This window comes from Acyrthosiphon pisum, chromosome A1 (assembly GCF_005508785.2).
Source record: "Acyrthosiphon pisum isolate AL4f chromosome A1, pea_aphid_22Mar2018_4r6ur, whole genome shotgun sequence".
NCBI lineage: Eukaryota > Metazoa > Arthropoda > Insecta > Hemiptera > Aphididae > Acyrthosiphon > Acyrthosiphon pisum.
In genome coordinates this window covers 49,033,843-49,051,115 of record NC_042494.1, presented here as the reverse complement: position 1 = coordinate 49,051,115, position 17,273 = coordinate 49,033,843, and the positions used below count along the sequence as shown (strand labels likewise).

The 17,273-nt window shown below is 27.4% G+C and overlaps 3 protein-coding genes across 9 annotated transcripts in view; 1 reads left to right on the top strand and 2 right to left on the bottom strand.

Moving 5' to 3' along the window:
- Nucleotides 1–1,570: 1,570 nt before the first annotated feature.
- On the bottom strand, nt 1,571–2,044 carry LOC103308603 (tigger transposable element-derived protein 6-like). Its single transcript, XM_008182289.1, has one exon. It carries the CDS (start codon nt 2,042–2,044, stop codon nt 1,571–1,573), a length of 474 nt encoding a protein of 157 aa, XP_008180511.1.
- Nucleotides 2,045–5,005: 2,961 nt separating this feature from the next.
- On the top strand, nt 5,006–9,408 carry LOC100167577 (peptide chain release factor 1-like, mitochondrial). Its single transcript, XM_001944436.5, has 7 exons — nt 5,006–5,532; nt 5,627–5,712; nt 5,794–5,977; nt 8,221–8,384; nt 8,652–8,769; nt 8,851–8,987; nt 9,086–9,408. Exons 1-7 carry the CDS (start codon nt 5,229–5,231, stop codon nt 9,293–9,295), a joined length of 1,203 nt encoding a protein of 400 aa, XP_001944471.1. The 5' UTR covers nt 5,006–5,228; the 3' UTR covers nt 9,296–9,408.
- A 1,595-nt stretch (nt 9,409–11,003) lies between these two features.
- LOC100161432 (voltage-dependent calcium channel subunit alpha-2/delta-3) overlaps nt 11,004–17,273 on the bottom strand; it is a 30,107-nt gene continuing 23,837 nt past the window's right edge. For 4 of the 7 annotated variants that reach the window (XM_008182280.3, XM_008182281.2, XM_008182282.2 and 1 more), the window contains 9 exons: nt 17,172–17,204; nt 16,973–17,104; nt 16,783–16,895; nt 16,306–16,451; nt 15,960–16,226; nt 15,121–15,235; nt 14,846–15,041; nt 11,806–12,016; nt 11,037–11,281 (listed from right to left, as the gene is read on the bottom strand). In XM_008182280.3, the coding sequence (XP_008180502.1) occupies nt 11,183–11,281; nt 11,806–12,016; nt 14,846–15,041; nt 15,121–15,235; nt 15,960–16,226; nt 16,306–16,451; nt 16,783–16,895; nt 16,973–17,104; nt 17,172–17,204 (1,312 nt within the window). In that variant the 3' untranslated portion in view covers nt 11,037–11,182. Of the gene's footprint in view, nt 11,282–11,805; nt 12,017–14,845; nt 15,042–15,120; nt 15,236–15,959; nt 16,227–16,305; nt 16,452–16,782; nt 16,896–16,972; nt 17,105–17,171; nt 17,205–17,273 lie in introns of all 7 variants that reach the window. The other 3 variants (XM_003242738.3, XM_008182283.2, XM_016802357.2) reach the window with 2 other exon arrangements.

The window sequence follows — 17,273 nt, the reverse complement described above, 5'->3', positions numbered from 1 at the left end:
GGTATATTTATCAAATAAAAATAATATCATAAAATTAATCCTTATACATATAAAAATTAATTGCTGTCCGTTTGTATCGCTAAAACTCAAAAACGGCTTGACCGTTTTGAATAACTTTTTTTGTTCTGTTTGTAATTGTTAAAGCAATGTTCGTATGATGTAACATTTTTGAAAAGTCTACGGAATAATTCAAAATATTGTGAAAAATTGTAATGTTATCTGAGATTTGAATTCGATACTGTTGCACTAAATTTTAATATTATAAACGTTGTCATTATAGGTTTACTCTATGGGCAGGCTTAGTCTTTATATACTCTATGAGCATACGTAGTCTTTACATAATAATATGTGCTATAATGTTATTTTGTTATTTATGCTTGACCGATTTGACTGATTTTTTTCTGTTGTATTCGTAATCATAAGCGTGCGCACAAGGGGGGGGGGCAGGTGGGTGCCAGCGAGACGTACCGAAATTTGTACACATAGTAGTACATGATCTAAACATCACGATTTTTGATTTTTTAAATCATAAAACATTAAATATAGGTAGGTGAAAAATTGATACGCAATGATAATAAATAATAATTAATTAAATGTCTTTAAAAATAAAATTGATAACATATTACCATTACAGATTGCAAAATTGTATTTATTTAAAATTTAAAACTGTGTTGACAATTAAAATATTTCTAATTTAAATTTAAAAAAATATGTTTCTGTTTTTTATCATAATATGAATGATTTGTGCCTTAAATAGTGGGTGATTATGAGTAAGCAAATTAAAGTATGTAATATTTTAATTATTTCTTCCATCAGAGTTCAGGTTTCTTAATTTTTATTGACTTAGCCCACCCTGCCACAAATGTCTGCGCACGCCTATGTTCGTAATTGTTAGGACAAGGTTTGTATGAAATATAATATAATGGCTTTTTTTAACGTTTAAAACAATAATAAGGAAATTTACTTTTATAGATCATTATTTTTTGAGTTCCGCGCAAAACACTACAAAATTGAAAACAAATTTAATGAGTGCGTTCTATAAGTAAACTCTCGAATAGTACTTACCTAACTAATAACTATAGAACTAGCAAACTATTCGAACTACAGTCAACTCGCGATATAACGAATTTCAAGGGACTGAGAAAAAAGTTCGGTATATCGAAAGTTCGTTATACCGAAATTCGTTATATCAAAAGCATAAATCAACAAAATTCGTTTAAACGAGATTTAAAAGAAAATAAATTTAGGTTTTATTAGATTTGTATAATTACATATTACCTAGATATTATTACATATTTTATTAGATACATACATACATATTATTTATTAATTAATTACAATTTATTTTTAGTTTATTATATAGACATATTTATTTATTTTTTGTTTGTTGTTACTTGCGCTTATGCGGTCAATAGTGTTCTCCAAATTTAAAATATTACGAAACACATTGTCGTCGATGTCATGTCTCTGTAAATAATTTAAGACAGCGCGGACACCTGATTTTGCTTCCTTTGAACTTACGGGGGGTTAATCTTCACAAAATTCTTCTTCGTCATTACCTTCTTCATCATCAACTTCTCTTCAAAATCTCTTCGTCATTGAGAACTCCACGGATAGCCAAATCATCGTCGATAGCAACAAATTCTTCAAATGTTGATAACTGCTCGACTGGAACAGTAGATAATCTATGCCATTGACTGTCAACTTCTAAAGTGGCAAGGGCTTCGTCCTCTTCTCTGTCAATAACTTTCACAAACCCACACGTTCTAAAACACTTACGAATTGTTTGTCCAGTCACATTGTTCCAGGCTTTATGGCTCATCGTTATAGCAGTCAAAATGGTTACTTTCGGAAAATCGTTATTATCCAAGCAAGCCAAAAATTCAGAAACAATTTCTTTTCGATACAGAACTTTAAAATTTTTAATTATCCCTTGATCTAGAGGTTGCAGTTTTGAGGTAATGTTTGTCGGGAGGAATTCAATTCGCACATTAGAAAGAGTAGGAGGGTTATTGTTATGGGCAGTACAATTATCAACAAACATAATAATTTTTCTACGTTGTTTTCGCATATCATTATTGAGGGTTTCAAGCCATTCATTCCACAGTTCAGTAGTCGTCCACGATTTTTTATTGTTTATTTTTTATTGTCCATATTTACTGCAAAAAGTAATGTGACTCGTTCCTTACTAAGTTTACCCCCGTGGTACTTATCATTTTTATATGTTAGTGTTCGGTCAGGTAAACATTTAAAAAATAGTCCTGCTGTCGTCAGCATTGAACACATTTTTCGGATCGTATTCACATAACAAATCTTGAAGTTTCACTTTCCAGTCGTCACAGATACCTTCATCGACACTTCGTTATATAGAGGGGACAAAAATACATTTAATTTTTCGTTATATCACGAGATTTTCAAGGGAATGACAGTTTTATTCGTTATACCAAGATTTTCGTTATATCGAACTTTGTTATACCGCGAGTTGACTGTATATCGTATGAAGGTATCAAATTGATCGAACTAAGTTATCCGTTGTTCATATTTTATTCTTTTGCTTATCGTATCAGGTACTTGTCTTTATTTATAGTGTTTATTCATAAGAAACATTGGTACCTAAATAGGTACTTTTTTTTTTTTTTGGTAATGCACCACTACATGGGAGACGCACGTTTATCACATTACTTGACCCCCATGCAGTATCGTTTATTTATAGTTTACATCGTTTAATTCCGGCTCGCATGAATCGCAGTTTGTACACGCAAATGTACATACCGCGGGCTCCATGATGCTACCGCGGGCTCCATGATGCACCTAAATAGGTACTAAGACACTAAGATTCACCTATTCACCGAATAATATCAAAAATGATACCTCATGGTAGGTAAAATATAAAAAAAAATTGATAGATCACCTCGAAAAACAAAAAAGGATAAGGCGTACACGTATAATAGCTAAATAAACGTTTGATAGCTAAAAAAAAATAAGTTAGTCAAAATGACTTGGTGCATTTTATTTATTTTTTTTTACAAATTTAGTAGATACCTTCCTACCTATAGTTTGATTACACCATAGATGTAAAGTTCCTTATTCATTTTAAAAATAAATGTACATTATTCTAAAAAAAAAAATACTAATTTGATTATTAGGTAAAATAAACATTTTCAATTATCTAAAATTTAAAAATGTATAACTTGGTATGTTATGATCAATTAAATTGTATTTAGTAAATATCAATTTATATTTAAAAAAATAAAAGGTAAAAGATAATAAAATTATATAGTTATAAAATATTATTTTGCATATAATATTTTAAATGAATTTTATATATATTTACACTATTTATACCTATATTTATATTATTTATTATATTTGATTTTTGAATACTTGTTACTTGATTACGTGAATACTTGAATACTTGATTTTCGAGTATTTTTATATACTATATTAAATAGATCAAAATAGATATGATCAAGATACTCATGTTGTAAATAAATGTTTCATATTTGCAGGAAAAACTAAAAGATAAAATAATTATATTTTGATTTTTGAATACTTGATACTTGATACTATAATATAAAATATAAAAAATAAAATGTACAGAATTTAAATTCGATATTCTATATAATAGACTATATAAACTTTTATAATATTTTTTACACAACACCATTCGTTCCCAATATTTGGGATTATTTTCTTTGGAATTCTACGTGACACATGGTTACATAATTTATATGGCAACCTTTGTCTATATAAAACATATGCAATTCACCTAGAAATAACTAGAGATCAAAATGTCCGATAAAAACCCGGGGTTTTCCCGTTTTTTCGTAAAAATTGGGAAAATTTGGTTTCATTTAAAATTTCCGGAAAAAATGGTTTTGAAGAAAAAACTGCAGGTTTTTTTCCTGAAAAATTTAAAAATTGAATGAAAAAATGGTTTTTTTTTTCTAAAGAACTTAAAAAGTAATCTATAGTGGAAAGAATCTAATAAATAATGATAGTTGACAACCATATTACATACATATTATATATACCATACCTAACTTAAAGTCTGTAGTGGATAATTTTAGAGGATTCTATACTTGATTTATAAATAATTATAATTTGTCACATTAACTACTAAAGTACTAACTATTAAGTATTTACTATGTAGTTATTTCTATCAATAAAATTTTGTTTGATGGGTAAAAAAGCGTAAAAATGTAATGCAAGGTTCCTGATATATTATTACAATAACTGAAGATGTTTGATGCAGTTGAAAATACTAAAAATATATAGGCACAGTTTTTTTTTTAAGCATTTAAAGATGACTTTGACAAAATTTATCAAATTTAAAATTGAATTATTATTTTGTAGTTAAAAATTTATAAAATGTTCAACTTTTATATCTAAGGATTGAAAATTTAAAACAAGATTCTACGTAAGTAAGTACGTAAGTAGTTAATAGTATTACCAAAAAATACATAAGCACAGTTTATTTTTTTAGTCATTTTAAGTTCAAATTTGGTCGAAATTAAATATAAGTATAAATTAAGGATTAATTGTAGATTGATGAATTAACCAGTGCACAGTGTGAATCAACTTCTACTACAAAAGAGACTGTTTTTTCTGATGTTGAAGTGAGTTTGTTAATTATTTATTTACAAAAAAACATTAAATTTATTAATTTGTATAGGGAATTAGTCGAAGAAACAAATATTAATGATGGAAATGAATTAGTTAATGACATGGAAGTTGAAGCAATTATCCTTGATCATGATTATGTGACCAACACTGCTGAAAATCAATATTTTAATTCTAGTGTTATATTCTTCTAAGACCGTGGTTGTATATATTGATTGGTGGAGAGGAGTGGTACATGGTTAGCCCGGAATATCGTGGTATCAACCACGGTTAATATATCTATTAACCGTGGTACCAACTAATCTCGTTTATCATGTTGTTATCAAATAATGATTTCAATTTAAAATAGATTTTGATAGTACATAATAATTAATATTATGATTTATGGACTATGGTAAATATTTTGTCTTGACTGTTGAGTATATTACACATTTATACTTATCTATGGTGTTGACTCTGTTCAGTGTTCGCTTTATTGTTAATTAAAATATGAATTCCAAGTTACAACTTACAACAATGACATTTTAACTATTTACGTAATTAAGTAATTTTATTGTTAATTTTAAATCGAGTATGTCGTTTATTTAGTGGTATCATTGTCAAACATGAAGTTCTTCAATAGCAGATATATATTTGGGTTGTATAATAGAACCTTGTGGTCGATTAAAAATGTTCGATCATCGTTTTCATGTCATCAGTTCTTAGTATGTCATTCATATTCTTCTTTGGCTACAACAACTAAGGGAATATCTAGTGAGCTGTTAAACAATTCAGGAGTACGGTCATTTTTGAACAAACTTATATCCGAAGATTACTCGGAGAGCATGTCCAAACCTAACGTGTTTGCCTTAGTATCTGCTATACGTTCTTTAAAAGTTGATTTACAATCACTTGATGAATTTGAAATAGGTTAGCATAATATTATATATTTTCTGATCCAAAATATATCATGTATTCAAATATTAAATATTTATGACTTATAGTATTGTGTTTGTTAATCAAGAAAAAGAAAAAGACGAAGAATTTGGTGAACAATTACAAAAAGAAAAAAAGTCTCATGAAGAGCAATTGACATTACTAGAACTAGAAGTATGTTTTACAATACTTATTCCATTTGGTACTTAAACCATTGAAAATATACAATATTTATAATCTTAAAATATGTATTAGCTTCTAAATTCATTAGTTCCCAATGAAAATTTTGATTGTGAAGACGTCATGTTGGAAATAACGGCTGGAGTTGGAGGTCAAGAAGCAATGATATTCACACAAGAACTTTTTGAAATGTATAATTCTTTTGCACACTATAAAGGATGGAAAAGCGAAGTAGCTGATTATTGTCATACTGAGATGGGTAAACATTTAGTTAAACTCAGGAACAGAAATTTCATATTATTTTAACATATCTGTTACACAATTAAATATGTAAAACAAATAAACAATCCAATAACAGTAACTCATCCAATACTTCTTAGCATTGGGAATCTAATAAGCAATAGAAAAATTATGCCAAACCCTCTCACAATTACTAAAATGGACCATTCTATAGTATCAAATTTAATATGAAATCAATTATGGAGAACTATATTAGCACACACTGATGTAAATTACTCTACTAAATGTTTTATTAACAGCATACATTAACGACATAATAAAAAAATTATGAAGGATAGGCTGGTAATATTTCTAGAAACTAACAATATTATTCATCAATCCCAATATGGTTTCCAATAAGGTAAAGGCACTGATCAAGCCATCATGGAAGTGACACAATTTATTTACAAGTCTTAAGATAATAATAAAAAAATGTACAACAGTCTAATTAGATCTTACGAAAGCATTTGAAACTATTAATCACAACATCCTATTACTTAAGTTAAATAAATTAGGATTGTGTAATAAAGCTTTACAGTTGTTCTTTTCATACTTAAGTGGATGTCAGTGCACTATTTGTTTTTTCTCACTGACCTATGCGCAACATAGACAAAATGCATTTGCGCAGAATCATTTTTTCTATGTTTTTAACTAATCTTAGAGTAAAATTACCCATTACAAAAAATAAAGAGAAAAATATTCTTGAGGGAAAAATGACATGATTTGTCTAAATATTATTTTAAAACAATTTAAATTTACAACATTTTTTTGTTTATTTTGGAAGTCGAATATAAAATCAAATAACAATAAAATATAAAATCGATATGTCATTTCCTCTAAAATATTATTTTCTATCTTTTTTTTATAACTGGTGATTTTACTCGAAGATTACTTAAAAACAAAAAAAAAATGATTCTGCGTAATTGCGTTTTGTCAATGTTGCGCGTGGGCCAGAGAGAGAAAACAAATGGTGCGCTGATATCCTCTTAAGTAATAGAAAACAATGCTTTAAAATAAATGAATCTTTTAGTTTGCTGTGCCTAGTAAAATGTGGGGTACCACACTACCACAACTCACAAGAAACAGTTATCTCTCCCATACTTATCAACATACAACTAAAAGGTATTCACTCACTTTCTTTAAAAAGTCACCAAGTTTGTTACACAGATGATAAAGTTATGCTATGTTCAGGTGAATCCTGGGATAAAATATTTAATATAGTAAAATTATCTTTAAAATTAATAAAAAAAAAAATGGTTAGCTAAAAATAATCTATTTCTAAATTTAGATAAAACCTGTGTCATCCCTCATGCCTTAATAGATAATATATTACTTACACGTTACCCACCAAGACAAATAAAAATTCATAGTTATCACTGTACACAAGTAGAAAACTGCTGTTGTGAATCAATAAATATAGAATATAAATTTAATTATAAATACTTAGGTATCAAAATCAGTAGCCATATGAAATGGAAAAATCATTTTGATGATGTACATTGTACATATTAAAAAATTTTATTTAAGTTTTAGAATTACCAAAACTTCGGCAGATTTATGTAGTATTAATGAAATTAATAATCTCATATGGTATAATAGACTTTGTCAAAATCAAATTATTAAATTACTGCTCAATAAATAACATACGTACCCAAGAAGATGTTCTTCATGTTAGGAAACTATATTTAAAATAACGGCTATATTTTTAAAAAGTCCTAATTTATTACATCCTATAATGCATGCCGCACAGAGTTAACACTAGATACGCAAAAAACAATTTTTTTAACTAAAAAAACTAATAAAACCACATCTAGTAGTCATTTTCAAGTAATTGGTACAAAATTAAGTAACAAAATACCATCTAAAATAATAATTATTGAAGTTAATTTATTAAAAAAAAAAGAATTTTGCAATGGCCATTAGACTCTCATGTCAAATTAATTATATAATTAATGTTACAGTATTAGTCAATATAGTGTAATCAATTTTTGTTAATTTTGGTTTAAAAACTTTAGATAGTACCTATTATAATTATGTATTTTTAAAAATGTACAACTTTTTCTTTTTTTCATATAATTACCTGTAATTTTAATGTAACTATATTTTTGAACTCCTGGGTCCCCACATGAGGTCTCTCAGTTCTCTCAGGCCCACTCATATGTACATATAAAATTTAATTTAAAAAAAATATATCTTATATTTTGTATGTATGTGGTTTAACAGGAGGTATACGTCATGCTTGTCTGATGCTGTCGGGAACTGATTGTTACAGTTTGCTGCAGCATGAAGGTGGTGTACATCGAGTTCAACGCGTCCCAAAAACAGAAAAGTCTGGACGAATTCATACTAGTACTGTAACAGTAGCCATATTACCTCAGCCAACTGAAGTAATTAAGCATTTATAATATAAAAATAGTAAAACCAATCAAGTTACCAACAACGGCATTCATATTACTCGTTTTATTATTATTATTATTATTATTATTATAAATTTATAAAAAACATTAATACATATTTAACTATACTAAAAGTTACAAAAACTATATTAAATAATGTTCTATCTAATAAAATAGTTTTTATATGTAAGATGTATGTATTTTTTAATATAAATATTTCAATTATTTTTATTCAAATTATATACATTTTTATTTTAGTTAGATGTGGTGATTAATGACAGAGATTTAGTAATAGAAACTAAGCGAGCATCTGGTGCAGGAGGCCAACATGTCAACAAAACTGACAGTGCTATAAGAATGCACCATAAGCCAACAGGTAAAAAAATTTCCAAATGATGTTTTGAGTTTGTGTTACTTGACCATATTGTCTCTTACAATTTTTCTTTACCATTATCAGGTGTTATAGTCGAGTGTCAAACAGACAGATCACAAATTAAAAATAGAAAAATAGCATTACAAAAATTAAGAGCAATCATTTATAAAAAACAACTCGAGCAACAACAATCGTTGACTAGATCTGCTAGAAAACAACAAGTAAATTCTTCAAACATAATAGTTTAATTAACCAGTGCTTATTATTTTGAATTTTAATTACTATTCAATAACATTTAATATTAACATAATGTTTTCAGGTTGGTTCTAGTGCAAGATCAGAAAAAATTAGAACGTATAATTTTAATCAAGATCGAATCACCGATCATCGTCTGACTAAAAGTTTCCATAACTTAGTTGGGTTTTTAGAAGGCAGGGAATATTTGGATAAAGTAGTCATTGAGTTACAAGAAAGAGCAAAACAAATTCTCTTTAATGAATTTATTGAAAGTATTTCTGGACAAAATTAAAATGAAAATGTTCTTCAACTTGCGTAGAGTTTTAAGTTATTTGGTTAAGTTTGAAGTATAATTGTAAACAATATTTTTGGTGTGATATAAATATTAAAACAATTATACAGTTATTGATTTTTCCTCTTTAAATTATACTATAAATAGGGCTGTGAATTTATAGGAAAGTGCATTTTTTTTTGGTGATTGTAAGACATAGTTTTGTAAGTACATAATTAGAATTATGTAACTACAAATCCATCTATGAAACTTTTATTTTGCATATTTTTGCATTTTTTGACGTTTTAAATTTTTTAGGTCATTTTTTTGCCATTTTAGTTCATTTTCTAGTATTTTAAATCAAATTTTGTCAATCGACTTGTTTGAAAACACTTTTTTTATTTTACACAGGCTGTATATGTATATTATGTAAAATTTATATTTTATTAAATAATATTTTACACAAGTCACAAGCTATTTACGGGTTAGGTAAAGATAACGATTCGATAAAATAAGGCAATTGCAGGACAACTAGAAAACCGGGAAAACACTATAGAAATAAATATCTTTAAGTTTGTTTTATTATTTTAACAAAATAAATACATTTACATTAACTTAATGCAAATGTAAATTCAAATTCAATCAACATTTTTATTATTTTTTTTTAATAAATAAACACTTTTTTTGTACTAATGTTTAATATCCTGTACCTAATATTAATATAAATGTAAAAATTAAATTGAAAACCATTTTAAATGAATTTAATACTATAATTTTTGGCATTTTATATTCCTTTTTTTTGAATTTTAAGTGCATGTTTTGCATTTTCAGTGCATATTTTATTGCATTTTTTTGAAATTTTTTAAGGTTTTTAGTGTATTAAATTCACAGCCCTGGCTATAAATAAATTATTTATTTATAAAGAAACATAGATATTATATCTACTAAAAGTTTAATTATTTAATACTTGTTTTTTCATAGAAATTTAAAATAATTTATATTCTAACAGAACGAGGAATGTTTTGGTTTTGCAGTGATGTGTTAATTTTAGTAAATCAACAAAATATAAAATTCTGAACATTATCTTAGCTAATATAAACTGTGGTCTATGAACTATAACTATGCGATTATTTGTTGTGTTATTTATAATCTTATAATTACTACTTTTCTTCTGACTTATCTTTGTTTAAATTAAAATAGTAAGTAATAATTTATTTTAATTGCCTATTGGCTATAAGCAAGGCTGGTTTTATACTTTATCCAGTAAAAGAATACTTCACAACTTCACATAACACCCATCGAGACTGGTTCCACTATGACAGGTTGTCTTGTAGAAGAACCGATTTTTGTTGGACCGCAGTGTATTCTCTCATTGGACACAGTATAAGTTATTTTTCTCCTTTATGTCAAGAATTTTTCATAGGTAGGTACTTAGCAGTATTATTGTTATAGAATAAATACAAATCATACTATAGTCATAATATAGGAGTAATCATAATTATTTTCGTCCAAGGTGTTAAATAAATTATTTCATGCTATATAGGTAGGTTTGGTTGTTTTGATATTATTATGATTTATGATACATTAAGATTATAATAATATATGCTACGCGGACACAAAATATTGTATTAAACGTACCTACCACGGTTATCTACCGTATGGAATATTGAGTAGTTAATAATACTATATTTATAATTCTCATTGGTAGAAAATATTAAACATTCTACACTTACCGTCATCAAAATATAATAATATCATAAAATTATAATAGCAAGATTTAACGTATAATTGTAATAGACGCAATAGACAAAATATTTAAAAACAAAGATAACTTCATGAACAATATTTATCGATACATAAGTATAAGAATTTAAATTTTTGATTTAGAATTAAAAAATTATAAAAACCTTATAAAATTAAACATAGAAAAAAAACTATTGATAAAGTTATTGGCGTAACTGTAGTTATTGTACCCTTGCCACACATTTTGTCGTAAATTTCGTGTTCCTAAAAAAAAAAAAATTTTGATTATATTTTCATTACAGTACCCACTACCCATTATTGACCATATTTAAAATACCTAAATTAGAATATTAGATACACATTATACGTAGCCAGTGGCATATCTTTTAGGGGGGGGGGTATATCCCCCCACCTGGAGAACAAATTTTTGCACAATACAACGAGTATAAAATAATATGAATATAATATGTGTAAGCTGAATGTCTATTAAAAATTGCATATTCCCCCTGGAAAAAATTATAGATAGGTACGCTACTATATAGTCTGTAAGCTGTAACCTAGTGTATAATATGATATTATTGTAGTAATTTTTTTAGTACTTTGTGTACTGTCGTCATCGATTTACCTATCTATGTACAAATATATTATCCCATACAGTGGCATACACTATACACATGATATAGATTAAAGGTACTTAGGTACATAAAAAGGTGAATTTTAAACGTATTTTAATATTTATATAATTATATCTGTTTAATGGCTTGCATGTTATATAGGAATATACTTACGTCTGGATGTGTCCTAATGCAAGCGGTTTTAGGTCTACGGCGTGGTAAACTATAAAACGCTTTGTGACAATTCAACGAATTATTGAACTCTTCATAATCAACTTCCTTTGGCTCGGTATCGAAATTTTCGGCTTTCGTTGTTTCTGGACAACGTCCATTAACGACCAGTAAGATAAGATTGGTGTTCATTATTTTTCGCAATTCATAAGGCCTGTTAAAAACAAATATTATATAACATTTAGATAGGTGTAATATTATGTAGGATTAGATATTTAAAAGTTAAGACATGGGTTTAAATACAAATAATTTTAAATTAAACGTATGACGTATCACTCTCTTCACTCTTGTGACATTTAATTCCAATTTTATCATGTTTTCGTTATTAAGGGTCCCGGTGCCAGTTTTTCAAATTTTCCACAATTCTATAAAATTTGAAAAAATTTTATATTTTAGTTGCTACCTCAATTATAAGACTTTTCCACTAATCTACTACCCGATAACTATTTAGGGGTGGTTGATAGGGTGTATTATCGAAAAAAATTGCTTTACGGGAATAACTCTCAAGCTTTATAGAATTGTCGAATTTTGATGAGTATTTTTTTATCTGAAAGAAGAAGACTTCGTACAGCCCGCATCGATCTCTGCTTTTGTATTTTATTTTAAATAATAGTATAAAATAATTTATAAAAAAAGCTAAAAATTGTCTTTTTTTTAAAGACTTATAATTAAGTTTGAGATGAAAATATCGAAAAAAGGAGTTCGATGCGGGCTGTAGAATATTCTCCTCTATTAATAAAAAAAAAAATTATCAAATTTGGTTAACTCTACAGGGCAGGATCCTTATTCCCGTAAACCGTGTTTTTGAGGTTAAAATCACATTGGCACCGGGCGCCTTAATGGGGAAGGTACAAATAATTATTGTTATTACCCGGGGATATATTTATTTACTATAGTCTATAAATATACAAAAATAGATAGATAGTCGTCTTATTCTTATCATTGAAGTAAAATGCCTTTTCCCAAGCAGGTATTATTTATTATTTACTATAATAGATAGATATTTATAATGGTGGTGAATGGTCAAACAAGGTGTCCCGGAGGAGGGCCGGTCGGTGTCACATGATGGTATAATACCTTTAGTAATGAGAAAAAAAACCTTTGATGGAAGGGGGATAAAACTTTTATTTTTATAGTTATAGAAAATTTAACTTTTTTTAAACAAAACTGAACCTACCACCAGTGTTCGGACTTATCTAGATAATTATTTGTTAATCTTTTATCTTATCTAGATAAATAGTTACAAGGTATCTAAACGTTCATCTTGGATAATTTTTTTACTAATCTAAATAAATTCATCTAGAACATTTTTTATTGATAAAAATCACGAATTTGTACTAAATTTTTAAATATTTATACAGATTCTCAAACAAAGTTTATGGTTTATAAATAATGTAATTATTTTTATTTATATCATTATAATTATTATTATGTTCCTAGTGCCTAACTAAAATATACCAAAATTTATAACCATTTAAAAAATAATTGTATCTTTTTTTTATCTAGATAAAAAAGTATTTATCTTTATCTTTATCTAGATAAATATGAGTTAAGTTATCTTTTATCTCTATCTAGATACATTTGAGTTGCATTATCTTTATCTTTATCTAAAACCAAAATTGTCTCAAAAACAGATTTTGCGTAAAAATTCCCAATTTTCTTTAATATTTCTTTTGTTTTTCACGGCGCTTTTGAAAGCTACTGTGACATTTTTACCTTCAACCTGAAAAAACCAACTAGTTTCACTTTCCTATCAGAAGAGATACTGTTGAAGAAAATCTAAGCATTTTTACGGTCCTAAAAGGTGATGGTAAGACAGTGACAAACACAAAAAAATTTTTAAAAAAACATATCATTGTAAAATCAATGGTACATTCAACGATCCGCTAAGAATCTAAAATAATAAAAGAGTTATTCATAAAATAAGGTATATTCATACATTATACGGTCACTTCAATTATTTCACCCTGGGACACTAACTCACTGTCCGAATAAAAACTGATAGGATCTAAATTATTTCTTTTATATGTTTTCCGTGCTCTGACTTGGAATAGTTCATTTAAAAAATCATAGTAGTCATCCATTTTAACTCAATTATAATAATTATAATATTTAATTATTATTTATAAAAAAAATACTTGTTTAAATGAGCACTAGAGCTTACTATGATTTCACTAAATATCCCCTAAAAATTTTCTTACTTTATGTGTGAATCCTATTTATGAATACAAATTTACTAACTTATAGATTTTACTAAGAATATACTTAGTACTAACTAAGATTATTTTATGATTATTAAAATGACGTTTTAAATTGAGTTTCCACTAAGTATTGACTTAGTACGATCTATGAATATGGCTAAATAATGTATAAGTATAATTTTTAAACATAGTCTGCAGGTTGCACCTGCAGTGTATATTATGATGGTGGCTAACTTCAATTAAAATAAAGAAGGTTATAAAGTTGTTGGTTTTATATATATGGGTATCATAGCGTAACTATTGCTTTCACAATAATATCATCAAATATACTTAGTAATATTATAGGCTGACTGACAGTCTTCGCTCAGAATCGTTTTTCTTATACAATGATATTTCATTTATCAAATTGAACACCATCCATTATTACAGTGACCCACTTGTCCACTTTCCCACCTTTTTATTCATTAATTATTACAAAAAAATAGGTATTTAAAAAAATCTTACTCCTAAACTAAATATAATTATTTATTTCATTTAATCAGGACGAAGATAATATTATGTAGTTGTTTATTAATTAGAGCTTTTAAATTGAACGCACACGGACTATGATGTAAAGTAATTTTATTGTAACGTTGTCAATACGACATAGTTTATAGGTACTGGAAATACAGCTAGGTTAATTGATAGAGGAGGGGGAGAGAGGAGAAGCTTTGAATGCTTTGATATCGAAACCCCACAACAAATATTTTCAATTTTAGATAAAAATTTATTTGATGTATTACCTGGCACACATAGATTTATGTTCAACCTTTTCTGGAATCTTCGAAGTTAGCGTGTACAAATTGACGACACGATCACAAGATTTCGGTCGAGTTCGATTAATTCTAACGTATTTTAATGCTTTTTCACCTTCAATTTTAAAATTGGCTAAAGTATCGGCAGAATAGACACTTTCTTCATCTTCTTGGTAGTCTGGAACTGAACACCACAATCACAATATCATTAAATGAAAATAAGAATCATAATGATTAAACCGTAAAAATAACTATATACTAACCATCTTCGAATATGGCTTGAGCCTGAGACATCATCCATTGAAAATTAGAATGAGCAGCCAACCATAACACACGCCCTATTAGCCATCCAATTAATTGCTTTAAATGATGTATCGGCTATCGAAAAAAAATTGTATTAATTAAACGTATGAGAAATCGAATATAATATAATATAATATGTATGAATAATAATTCTTTCATTGTTTAATGACAGCTTTTATTAGATAACATTCAGTATTGATGGAATTAGGAAGTGGAGTATTATTAGTTAGTGTATACTAGTAGAAGCACACTAGAGTTCAAAATTAGCATCTAGCATCCCAAAAAATTTCAACCACAATAAAAATGTTGAAATGTTTTTTTTTTAACGTGTTTATTGACCAAATACTCCTGAAAATGGACACACGACATTGGTGTAGCTAAATAGCCTATCTATAACGCCGTGTGATTAAAAATATACCTATTTTTAATGAAGATTAATTAATTAATGATTTGCTTTATATTCACTTTTTTATCATTAAAGATTGTAGCTCATTAATTACACAGGCATATACAGAAAATTTAAATCAGTAAAATTAGAGAAAGATTACAGTAGACAATTTAAATTGAGAAGTTATTGTTAATTTAAACGTTTATGATGGGTATTATAAGGTATCCTAAGGTATAGGTACTAAGGTATATTTCAAAGAAGAGCGGTCGGAAAGTGAAAACTCATTTTTTTACCTCAAGAAGGAGTTTAACTAAAAAGAAAATATAAGTAAAGACAAATTCGGCATCGAGAAATCTGGAAAAAGTGTACTTTAAAAATTATAATAATTACCTAATATAATAAAATACTTACAGTATACAAAAACGATGAACTATTCGAATCGTCTTCATTTTCTCGCTTAAAACATACTCCTTGATAGTCAAATATTGTTATGTTGTTGTATATCTTTTCTTTTACCATCATTTTCATAATTGGTCCTCTGACATTACCAAAGAACAGTCCAGTATCCATGACATTTTCCGATGCAATAATATAACCATTGTTGTCAAGTATGTAACAATCTCGCTCTATGGATTGACAAGTGTCCTTTGCCGGTGTACAACCAGTTTCTGAGTAACACTATAATTATTGTTATAAAAATATTGACATTTACTCAAACTATCTTCAATAGTTAAATAATATCATCATCAAAATCTACCTGTTTTGTAATGTTTAAAAACAATTCTTGAAGAGCCGAGTGTCTGAATTGATAACCGACAACTGCAGCAGCGCCTTTCTTTTTATTTTCTTTACTAGTAACGAAAACCGCTTGACTTGCTGTTACCAATGTTGATTTAATGTTTTCTAAATATTTAAAAAAAACCAGTAAAAATAGCCTAAAATATTTAATTTTTTTTTAAATTAAATTAAATTTATTTTGGTAGGTAGCAAATAAACGCAAGACGTAACTATATTAAGTAATTTAAATTTGATGAAAGCAAAATACTCGAAAACAATCAACATTTTTTTTTACTGAAATAGTTTATATGTACCTTATTGTGGTAATGTAAAAACGTCAAGTTTTATTAAAGACAGTCACAAACATTTCTACTTAATTTACTGATGGTTGTTATAATTGTACCCAGTACACTACATGTCTATTAAATAGAATTCTTGAAGTGTAACGATTGCTTACCGTTTTCAAATGGTACAGAATATACATAGCTTTCATCGTTTACCATATTATACTCAACCGCCCTTCTATACCATACTTCTTCAATAGAGTAAACGTTCTCGTCAATGAAATGTCTATAAATTGATTAAAATGTATGTAATCTATGATAATTTATAGTATGAATGTTAGATTATTGAATATTTAATTTTACGGTTGTTGATTTTCATGGTCATCAGAGTTGAGTGGCGTCTTGGGTTTGTCTTCATAATCCATCCATCGGGTAAGACCACTGTGGGTAGCAACAAAAGCCAATGTCACTCCAAATCTTTTTTCAAATTCAGTTCTAAAAACACATAAATAGCAATAGATCTTAGTTAAATTTGTTCAACTGACCTATACAATTACTTTACCTTGGTAATAAACTCATCAAGACCGCTGCTGGACTTCATTAAGACAAAATAGTGCGATGTGTTAACGTGAAAAATATCAATGTGAGTATAATATATAAAAGC